This window comes from Polypterus senegalus, chromosome 16 (genome assembly GCF_016835505.1).
Source record: "Polypterus senegalus isolate Bchr_013 chromosome 16, ASM1683550v1, whole genome shotgun sequence".
Lineage (NCBI taxonomy): Eukaryota > Metazoa > Chordata > Cladistia > Polypteriformes > Polypteridae > Polypterus > Polypterus senegalus.
In genome coordinates this window covers 23,226,456-23,238,440 of record NC_053169.1, presented here as the reverse complement: position 1 = coordinate 23,238,440, position 11,985 = coordinate 23,226,456, and the positions used below count along the sequence as shown (strand labels likewise).

At 33.9% G+C, this 11,985-nt stretch overlaps 2 protein-coding genes across 3 annotated transcripts in view; one reads left to right on the top strand and one right to left on the bottom strand.

Moving 5' to 3' along the window:
* Nucleotides 1–808: 808 nt before the first annotated feature.
* Nucleotides 809–3,412, top strand: LOC120516767. The gene is made up of 3 exons (XM_039738691.1): nucleotides 809–1,414; nucleotides 2,056–2,226; nucleotides 3,025–3,412. The coding sequence occupies exons 1-3, from the start codon at nucleotides 977–979 to the stop codon at nucleotides 3,304–3,306; spliced, it is 891 nt and encodes a 296-aa protein (XP_039594625.1). The 5' UTR covers nucleotides 809–976; the 3' UTR covers nucleotides 3,307–3,412.
* A 6,131-nt stretch (nucleotides 3,413–9,543) lies between these two features.
* Nucleotides 9,544–11,985, bottom strand: part of LOC120516330 (zinc finger CCCH domain-containing protein 6) — a 59,619-nt gene continuing 57,177 nt past the window's right edge. For both annotated transcript variants that reach the window (XM_039737927.1, XM_039737928.1), the window contains exon 12: nucleotides 9,544–11,928. In XM_039737927.1, the coding sequence (XP_039593861.1) occupies nucleotides 10,463–11,928 (1,466 nt within the window). In that variant the 3' untranslated portion in view covers nucleotides 9,544–10,462. The remainder of the gene's footprint in view (nucleotides 11,929–11,985) is intronic.

The window sequence follows — 11,985 nt, the reverse complement described above, 5'->3', positions numbered from 1 at the left end:
AACAGAAAAAGAAAAACTGCAGCTTCTAAGATCCAAACTATTGTTTGCATTGCCTGAGCTTGTAAAGTGCGCCCAAGAGATAACAATCAACCCTGAATTGGACATTTGCAGGATTTACATGCATGCTACTTTATGTTCTGATTTGATCAACGAAATAAAAAAAATACTGCTGTACACTTTTGGTGGTTGGCATTATGCCATTTGCACTGCAATAGTTAATAGATCCGAAGGATATGCTGGTCAAGTCCTGGAAGATATCAAAGAAATAATGTTATCTTTTTCTGAAATTACAGAATCAATATGTTCAAATATGTTATCTATAACTGGGTCAAAACTAACTCAAAAATGTGCTGTAAACATGCAATTAAGTCTTAAAAAGGCTCAAATCAATTATGACCTTTTATGCACTAAAGTGAAAACTTCCTTGAAAGATCCATCTTGGCTCAAAGCAAAATGTGATGCCTTTTCTGTTTTATGGTGTGTTTCTATCAAAGTACTCCTTATCGAAATTGATTCCTTATTAGTGGGTGAGATGGTACCAATACTGCAAAAGACAATAGTTCAAGAGTTTTTTTGCCAAAAAACACTAAGGACAATTTCTGAAAACTCTCTTCGAATTCACCATGCTGCAAAGTTATCAATCTTTTGCTGTAAAGACATCATTTTAAACAAAACTATTCAAAATCTTCAAGAAGAAGTGAATATTTACACCGAAGACTTCATACAGCTGGCACAGACCATTATTGCCACACCTATGTCTAGTATAAAAGTACTTGCTAAAGCAGAAATACTTCAGAGGCAGCTTACTTTAAAAACACAAATTCTGACTGCACTAACTGGAACAGTAAATTCCCAGTATATTGACTCAATCAGAGATGTAGTCTATCTGGCATATATACACTCAAATACACTAGGCAGCAGTGAAGAAACAAGGGACGAATTTGAAAAAGTTGCATCTGTTTTCATAAAACGTATAATGACAGTGCAAGAGAATATAAAAGTTAGCCTGTATTATATTAAAAATAAAAGGTTGCAGAGTATTTTGAATCTCACAACAGAGCATCTCGTTCTGATAACTTCAGAGATAATCAGTAAGTCAAGAACAATAACAGACAAAACCTGTGTTGCAGATGTACAAAGACTTGAAATTCTCATTCAGGAATGGGGTGCAAAAGCTAATTATATCCTTACACATCTTCAAGCAATAAAAGAGATAAACAAGGAAACTACAAACCTAATCAGTCAAGACTTGTGTAGCAAGTCTAAAGTGGAAACTCATTTTAAATATGCAAATATGCAGCAGCAGTCCGAGGCCAAAATTACACGTGCAGAGCAACACAACAATCTGAAGCTGGACCAAAAAAAGTCTACATTGCCAGTAGACCACACTGCTGAAGAGATTGAATCTAAAAAGGTTTGATATCATTTATTGTCCTTCTGTATATTATTACATTCCCAACTGTTCCTAGATTAGAATAGACCTTACAAGAAAGGTAAATATGCATGCCAATAATGTCCATAAAGCTTTTTATTATTTTAAAGACTATTTTATGTCATTAGTCATCTAAGGATAGACAAACTTAATGTGGTAAGGATTGCTACCTCACAATGCCTGAGCTGTTGTGTAATGCAAAGCTGACGTGCCTTCTATGTGGTGTCTGAATATTCTCATGGGTTTCCTCTGATTGTTAAAGTGCCTCTCCTCATTGCAAGCATATGTTGTTAAATTGACTGGCAGCTAAAAGTAGGTCAGACTGAGTATGCCCTGCAAATAATTTTTATGAATTACAAATATTCTGTATTTTAAAAATGATAACTAATTGTCACATTCTGCCAGAATCAGCTATGATGATCTGTGACCACGAAATTAAAAAAGTGCAAAATTTGGATTAATACTAACAACAGACAAAACACTTCCTCTAGTGTATCTCAGAGCTTGTTGCAACTTCAGCATAATAAATTCTTTTCACAGACAATTTATAGAACCAACATTTGATGTGAAATCTAATGTAAAGAAGGATGTATAAGTTTGATTGAATTTGATTATTTTATTAGGCCTACTGCTCGTCACACAGCATGCAATCCCTTGCTGAAGCTGCCCTTTTTCTGAAAAGCACAACAGAAACCTGGGAAGAAGAAAACAATCACATTGTCCTAATCATTAAAGATATGAGCAACCAGATGTACCACATGACCCAGTTCTTGAAAAAGAAAGGACCTCTGAAGGTACAGTTATGTGATTGAAGCTTTACATTTTTACCAATGCGAGTCTTTTCAGGTTCGATTAAGTATGTAGTAAACAAGAATTCAAGACAAGGTTCAGCGTGTTTGCATTACATTGACTCAAAAAAAAAAAAAAAAAGAGTACTACTTTATTCCTCCCTTTACAGTTTATATAAATGCACAGCTGCATTGGGCTGGTGCCCTGTGCTGCTTTTTTTTCCTGCCTTGCGCCCTGTGTTAGCTGGGATTGGCTCCAGCAGATCCCCGTGACCCTGTAGTTAGGATATAGCGGGTTGGAAATGGATGGATGGATAAATGCACAGTGCAAGAAGATGAGGCAGTTTAACTTTATAGTAAATGGACTACCACTATTCAAAATTACCAGATAGGAATATCTTTCAGCAGGCTAGATTAAAGTATGATCATTATGCATAAACATTTTTAGCAAAAAAAAAATCAAGTTGAAAAACAGAAATAACAAAAAAAAACAGTTTGCATATCTTTTGCTTAATTTATAACTAGATTATCTTCTCCTTATACTAGCATCCACTTGATTTTAAAACAATGGACTGATACGTACTTTCTAGCATGTGTAATTTGGGTATTTCCACTTCTCTTTGTTGACCAGCAACTATTTTTATACTTCAATTAACTGTTCATAGAGCATTTCAATCTTCTGTGCAAATACTTATAAGCGTAGACCTCTAGAATAAACTTTATATACATATTTGTTTTTGTCAGAAACTTCTGGACTAACACTAAAGTTATGTTATTAATAAAATTATGTCATTTCTTTTTCAGAACAAGGCAGAGCTAACCATCTCAGCAAAACAGATTGCTCAATGTGGTGAAGCAATTGGAAAATTTACATCCATTATAGCAGATCACTCCCTTGACAGACACTGTGCAAAAGAATTACAAGCTATTGCAGACCAGATTTACAATACAGCCAATCAACTAAATATCATATCCAGGTATGATATTTCTCCAATGAAAATGGCCAAAAATATTATTAAATTTCAGTTTACACAAATCATATTTGTAAGGTGCCCAAGTGTGCTTTGTGAGTATACTCACTTTTGATCTGACAGCCTCCCGCTTTTTACAATCTCTTAATGGAAAATGGATTGGCAAACCATATTTACTTGAGACACCAAATGAAAAACTACTAAGCTTATAGAAATAAAACCAATACATTAACACAGTTTAATCACAACTGTATAAAAGCCAGAAAAAAATCTAATTTAAAACAATTTTTTTTTTGCATAATAACAAAAAAAAAAAACCTCTTTATTCATTAAACTGGACAGCACTATCGAATAGTAGCTTGCAGTATTGTGCCCAATGCTTCTTGGATTGGTTCTGGCTTCATGCAACTCCGAAATGACTTAAGTGTATTTTATTAAACTAATAAATTGACCTTCATTTATTTCATGTTCCATTGCTATTATTTATAAATACATTATCTAAAGAATGAATGGTCTTTTCTTTATTCTTTTTTAACTTTTACACATAAAGCAATCTGATTATGCTTAGTTAAGGCTGTAATAAGCATATTGGAACATGACTAATATTATTAGATTACAGGGCTACCTTAATTATCATAAACAGAAACCTCTAAATTGGTTATCGTGTAAATATAAGTAGAGACTACGCAACAGTCTACTAAATGACTTTACAATGATAAAACAAAAAAAAAACTGACACTTGTTATTAGCAAAGATAGATCTATCTAAAGATACCAAAACTTTATTTTCTCTAAAATTATTAAATATGCATGTAATGCAATAAGGTTTACTGTATTGTGTAAATTGCACAGAAAACCATATTTAAATAATGTAGCTATACAGCAATAAAAAAGAAAAAAAACTAATCACTGTTGCCAAATTAAATAATCTGAGCAAGCAGAAAACACGAAGAGTACAAAAGTTGATAACACATTAGATATAACCTGAAACCTAGGTATTCAGCTACTGTACTCTGTACATTACTACTACTAAAAATCTAAATGCTTCTGGTCAGAAACATAATACATTCTGCTCAGTGGACAATGCCTTTAACAACTGAAAAGTTTAGGAAGAAATGATGCATAAACTAGAAAAAAACTTTATTTTACCTTTTTGTGTCATCTGTGGTCTCGGCCAAGAATTTACAAACTCCAATGGTTTCTGTAACTAAGTATAGTTTTTAAAAGAATACCAATGGAAACATAGAGATAAAAACCTCATTAACACTAAACTATATAAATTGTATTTGTATAGCATATATTAAAATATTTATTTTACAACTCTAAACATTACTCACATTTTATCTGCATTACAATTATATCATGTATAATAATCTTTAATTCTAAAATGCCAAAAAAATTGAGAAAATTTATATTACATACAATTACTCTTTTATTAAGTGAGCGAAAGTAATAATTTACACAACTTTTTATTTACACTGTATGTGTGTTTCTCAAAGTCTCCACGACAGAAAACATTATCTGTAAATAGCTACAATTCCTACCAATCGGCTATTCAAAATTAATTTTATAACATGGCCTCTGTGTGTGCGTGTACTTATATACATATACACACGTATATAAATATCATATACAGTGGGATGCAAAAGTTTGTGCAACCTTGTTAATAGTCATTATTTTCCTGTATAAATCGTTGGTTGTTACGATAAAAAATGTCAGTTAAATATATCATATAGGAGACACACACAGTGATATTTGAGAAGTGAAATGAAGTTTATTGGATTTACAGAAAGTGTGCAATAATTGTTTAAAAAAATCAGGCAGGTGCATAAATTTGGGCACCACAAAAAAGAAATGAAATCAATATTTAGTAGATCCGCCTTTTGCAGAAATTACAGCCTCTAAACGCTTCCTGTAGGTTCCAATGAGAGTCTGGATTGTGCTTGAAGGTATTTTGGACCATTCCTCTTTACAAAACATCTCTAGTTCATTCAGGTTTGATGGCTTCCGAGCATGGACAGCTCTCTTTAACTCACATCACAGATTTTCAATTATATTAAGGTCTGGGGACTGAGATGGCCATTCCAGAACGTTGTACTTGTTCCTCTGCATGAATGCCTTAGTGGATTTTGAGCATCGTTTCGGGTCGTTCTCTTGTTGAAAGATCCAGCCCCAGCGCAGCTTCAGCTTTGTCACTGATTCCTGAACATTGGTCTCCAGAATCTGCTGATACTGAGTGGAATCCATGCGTCCCTCAACTTTGACAAGATTCCCAGTCCCTGCACTGGCCACACAGCCCCACAGCATGATGGAACCACCACCATATTTTACTGTAGGTAGCAGGTGTTTTTCTTGGAATGCTGTGTTCTTTTTTTTCCCATGCATAACGCCCCTTATTATGCCCAAATAACTCCATTTTAGTTTCATCGGTCCACAGCACCTTATTCCAAAATGAAGCTGGCTTGTCCAAATGTGCTTGAGCATACCTCAAGTGGCTCTGTTTGTGCTGTGGGTGGAGAAAAGGCTTCCTCTGCATCACTCTCGCATACAGCATCTCCATGTGTAAAGTGCGCCGAATGGTTGAACGATGCACAGTGACTCCCATCTGCTGCAAGATGATGCTGTAGGTCTTTGGGGCTGGTCTGTGGGTTGACTCTGACTGTTCTCACCATTCGTCGCCTTCTGTCTATCCTAAATCTTTCTTTGTCTGCCACTTCGAGCCTTAACTTGAACTGAGCCTTCCATTTCCTCAATATGTTCCTAACTGTGGAAACAGACAGCTTAAATCTCTGGGACAGCTTTCTGTATCCTTCCCCTAAACCATGATGGTGAACAATCTTTGTCTTCAGGTCATTCGAGAGTTGTTTTGTAACCCCCATGTTGCTACTCTTCAGAGAAAATTAAAAGGGGAGGGAAACTTACAATTGACCCCCTTAAATACTCTTTCTCATTATAGGATTCACCTGTGTATGTAGGTCAGGGGTCACTGAGCTTACCAAGCCAATTTGAGTTCCAATAATTAGTTCTAAAAGTTTTGGAATTAATAAAATGACAACGGTGCACAAATTTATGCACCTGCCTGATTTTGTTTGAACAATTATTGCACACTTTCTGTAAATCCAATAAACTTCATTTCACTTCTCAAATATCACTGTGTGTGTCTCCTATATGATATATTTAACTGACATTTTTTATCATAACAACCAACGATTTATACAGGAAAATAATGACTATTAACAAGGTTGCCCAAACTTTTGCATCCCACTGTATGTTATGTATTTATATCAATCACAGATATATACATATATACACACACTGTATATACATTTTCCAACTGTGTACTTATTATCAGACACAAGGTGAAGGGATGTCACAAAAAATTACAAAATGTGTCTAAATTAAGCAGTGTTTTGATAGAAAGATATGGTTGGGAACCATTGTAAAGATTATTTTGGATTTATTATTTTAACACTATTAATAAAAAAGAGCTGCATTGTTGAAAACATTCATAGTTTTCATAAGATGATCAAAAACTGTCAGAAAGCACACGTTTCAGCACAGTTGTACAAAATAATTTGGTTGAATCTGGTAATGGCAATATGCATATAAAACAAGACATAATATAGAACAAATTTTAATATTCTGAAACTAATTCACTCATCTTTTTTTTCCCCCAATTAAAGAGTGAATGCAGCAACACCAGCCTGCAGATCATCGTATGACATTATAGTCAAGAATGCACAAAATATGATCAAAACAGTTCTGCAGTCTATAAATGCAGTAGAAACGGCATGCATTAAGGTAAATTTGTTTTGATTCACTTTGTGCCTCTATTACTGACATTTTTCTTTTTCTTTTTAACATGTCATTAGCTACTTCAAACCTCACAGATAATGTATTCTATTTGCATTCACCAACACTGTGCGTGTGTGTGTATATACTGTATATATATATATATATTATATACTGTATATATATATATACTGTATATATATATATATATATATATATATATATATATATATATATATATATATATATACACACACACACACATCTTTTTATATATTTAAAAAAATACATTTATACATTTCTGTAATCTAAATAGCTACTTTGCTGTTTTCACTGTGCATACTTTTTGTAATTTAACATAGCAGGTAACTATAGTATTTTCAATTCAGGGTCTCAAACAACCTCATCCCAACACGGATGAAGCCAAAGCTGCATCTCTATGCATTCAATGGAAAAGAAAATTACACCATCACAGAGCTAAGGAGATTTCAAATCCAGAAACTGATGAACTTGGTCTTCGAAAAATAAATTTAGGGCAAACTATGCCCAGCATAGCAACTACTGTTAAAATGTTCAACTTAACAAGGTGATCATGGTCAATTACTACAATTGCCAGCATACATTGAAATAAAATACAAAAATAGATGCCATCTGGACATATTTATACTTTTGTGGTAAAAGATATAATAATAAAGTCACTCATCTTTAAATGAAAAGAAAAAAAACTTAAGATAAAACGATATATACACACAGTCCTCTACATAATTACTCGCACCCCTGGTAAAGATGAGTAAAACGGGTGGTGTAAAAAAAAAAAAAAATTACCTTTTAAAGAATTACCTTAAACTCACAATGGAAATGACAGCAATCAAACCTTTAATTGAAGTAAAAATATTCTGAGAAAAAACAATCCCTCATTAAGGAAAACCACACATGCCACAATTATTGGCACCCCTACAAATTCTTATGAATAATGTTTCACTGAAGCATTTTTCTATTTATATCTAAACTTGTAAGTTGCTCAGAGTGTACAGAATTTTTAAGCAGTAATCAATTACTTTGTTCCACTGGGGTATAAATGTGACGTGGAACAGAGGCTAAATCCCCTTATTTATTCAATATAACATGGGAAAGATAACAGCATACATTCAAATGAGAAAAGTGTGCTCAGTTTCATTCAGTCAAGAAGGCCTATAAAAAATTTCTGCTCTCCTGAACATTCCTATACCTACAGTTAGGGCAATAATAAAAAAAAATCTAATCAATTGGAACCATTGATAAACTTGCCTAGAAGTGGAACCAAGTTTATTTTGCCCTTGTGTACAGAGAGCAGGATAAGAAAGATAAAAAAAAAAATCCTTAAGGTTCACAGTTGGAGAAATACAGAAAAAAGTAGCATCTTGGGGTCACCAAGTACCCAAAACTATCATCGAAAGCCTGCTCTATGCCATCAGATATGGAAATCATGCCAGAAAGAACACTTTTCTGTCATTTAACTACAAAGCTGGAATTCTGATCGGAAATGTATCCTATGGTCAGAAGAAATAAAAATTGAGTGTTATAGCTTAAGGAGGAGTACAAAGGATGTCTGCATTGAAAAGAACACGAATCCCCACTGTCAAGTATAATGGATGTTTTGTAATAATGTGAGACTATTTTTCTTCCAAAGGCCCTGGGAATCTTGTTAGGGTACACAGCATCATGGACTCCACAAAATACAAAGACATTTTAACTTTAGATCTGGCTGCCTCAGTCAAGGAACTAAAACTGAGTTGTCACTGCACAATGATTCAAACCAAGATGAAAATGTTTAAAGGAACACTAAATCAAACTTCTGCCATGGCCATCTAAGCCCCCTGAACTAATTCCCATAGAAAACCGGTGAGGTGAGCTCAAGAGGAGAGTTCACAAGATTGGAATTATGACCGTGGATGATATGGAGAGATTCTGTAGAGAGGAATTATATCAGATTTCCCACTTTATGTTTTCCAGCATTATAAGATGTTATAGGAGACGGACTCAGTGCTGTTTTATTGGCAAAGGGAGTTTTACAAAGTGTTAAGTGCAGGAGTGCCAATAATCGTGGCATGTGTGGTTCTGTTAAAAATAATTACTTCTTGGTGAGAAATTATTTCCTCTCAGAATAAATTTACTTCAGTTAGTTAGATTTCTCTCATTTTTTTAGTGTGGGATTAAGTTTATACACCAAAAGGTGACATTTGTTTATAAACTTTATTAACTAATCTTTACCCAGGTGCCAATAATTGTGGAGAGGACTGAATATATGTGGTTTTTTGTATATACAAATGGAATTAAAATGCATAAGCAACTGTAAATTACATTTTAGGAAAATAGTTTCCTAATGTTGCCAAAATCTTGTGGTGAAAACAACATATGAATTAAAAAAATGTCACTAATAGCATACATAAGCAATCTGCAAATTAAGTAATATAATCAAGAATGGAAATTTTTTGAAAGTTTGACTGTAGCCTTACCCTTTTACAGTGTGCTTAAAATAAGAATAATGTTAAATAAGCATAACATTTAAACATGCAACCTTATCAACTTCCTGAATTATTTTTAATGATCCATATTGTTTAAAACATGTCACCAAACTACAAGGTCTTGTTTTATTAAAAAAAGAAAAAAAAACACAAGAATTGTTCCTTTCCCCCACTTTTCCTATATGAAAATTAAATAAAACATGGTGCACCACAATTAAAAATATAAATACAGTAACAAGTATCTTTTTGCATCACACAGTCAAGAAAATTGTGTTGAAACACACTTGCTTGAGACAACATGGTAAATACAGCATCAATTGTACATAAAAAGTTTTCCATTGTGTTTAATTTATACAGTCAAAGCTATTTTATCAACAGGCTAAATTACTGATGACAGGAGGTATGAATATTGTTTTTTAATTCATCTAGTGTTTAAGTTTCTTCATGATTGGTCAACAATAAATACTTTAACAAAGCTATAAGGTGGTACTTTTTCCAGTAATGATACACATTGGAAAAAGTTATATCTCACTTTAATGTTAATGTTTAACATTATTTAGAATATTACAAGTGTGTGTTGTCTGACCTTGTCATTATGTTTGCACTGATGTGTACAAATATAGAAAAGTGTCAGAATATATTGTTTCAACAAATAAAAGTGTATTATTTCAGCATACATCTCTGATACACTGTAACTGACAAAATAAACTTTACTGAATTAATCACATATACTATACAGATATAAATTTTTACATTTAAAAGTTCAGAACACATTATAAATTTACCTGCACTGTTCTTCAGCCAATACATACAGTATCAAATAGATTAATTCAAACCACAGAATATTTATGAACATTAATTCACAATAAAAATAAATAATTATCAAGCTAAATAAATTATGTGATATTTGAAAGATAAATGGTTTTATATAGTACTGCAAGTCTGGTTACCTTTGAGGTTTTAGAAATGTATTTATTTAACAGAAGGGAGACGCTGTTGGGTCAAAAGTTTTAAATACATCTTTCAGCAGTTTACCATCATCCACTTCATCACTTGAGTCACTTTCCTGATGCTGATTGGCCTGAATGGTTTGAGAAGTTGGTCTAATTTGTCTAGGGTCTGAATATGGAGGCCGAATTAAACCAGCCAAAGCCTGAATGGGCAAATTATGGACTGCAGAAGGTTGAACAGATTTTGAAGTTATTTGAGGAGTGTTTTGACTTTTATTTGCTGTGATTTCCGAAGATTCATCTGCATTACTACTTTCTGATGACAGCTCAATCTTTGAAACCTCTAAGGTGACTGGCAGGATATTTTCCTGCTTAACTGGCTGTTTTGTCATAATCAGTTTTTTAAGATGTTCATCCTCATCCTTTACTGATGACAAAGGTTGAATTCTGGGGTCATATAAGCTAATTCCACTTAGCAATGTAGTTGGACTCCCAAGACCTCCACCAGATGATGACAGTTTTGGTGCATATGGAGGTAAGTCTTCTGGTTCTGATTTTATCGTAACAGTTCCTGCCGAGTTCAAGCATACTCTGGGAAGTCGAGGATCAGTTCCATAATGTAAATCCTTAGGCAACAGCTGTTGAGAATCTGTATTGGAGTGTCTATGAAGCCTGGGATCTACTGTTTTATGAAGTCTAGGATCTAAAGGTTTTTCTGTAGAACTTTTGGCATCTGAAAGTTTATTTAACAATCCAACTTTACCAAAGTTTTCTTTTGTTCTTCCTACTGCCAGACGTGGATCCTGAAGCATTGGGTTTTGATTAGTATCATTTAAAACATTGTGATTCTTATTTAGTCTTGGATCAGCAATAAGTGGAGGGAGAGGCAAATTGATTGATGGCTCCTGTTTAGGGAGGGGAAGGGGAATAAGATCCTCAGGAGCCCATACAACATTTTTTGCAAAAGCTGGTCTTGATAGAATAATATCTACTTTAATGTGACTAAACTGCTTTATCTGACATCTAGGGTCCCTCAATGCAAAGCCAGGCATTGGTTCCTGAGGAATAATAGCAGTCTTTTCTCTAAGTTCCCTTTCCCCTTCTTCATCTTCATCACCTGTTTGCGGTTTTGAATTATATGCAGCATTAATATGATGCATATCCAGCCTTGGACTACTACTCCCCACTTGAGGCTTCACTTTTCTGGGGTCACGGGTAAGTCTCGGGTCAACAGTGGTGGCATCCATTTGCTTTCTTGCTAACTCAGTAGATGAACCATGTCTCGGATCATATTTTATTCGTGGATCACAAGGTGTACTCTTTTCTTTTTGAAGCCGGGGGTCTGTATGACATTGGGATACTATCAGATGCGCTGTACCCGAATGATGCTGATTTTGTAGAATCTCACTTTGCTTTTTAAGTGTTTTAAGGATAGCTGTCATGCTGCTGCCATCTTCTTCATCATCACTTGAATACCAATTCACAGCTTCATCTAAACAAGTTAAACACATAGTTTATGAAAACTACTTTAAACAAATGAATAAAGAAA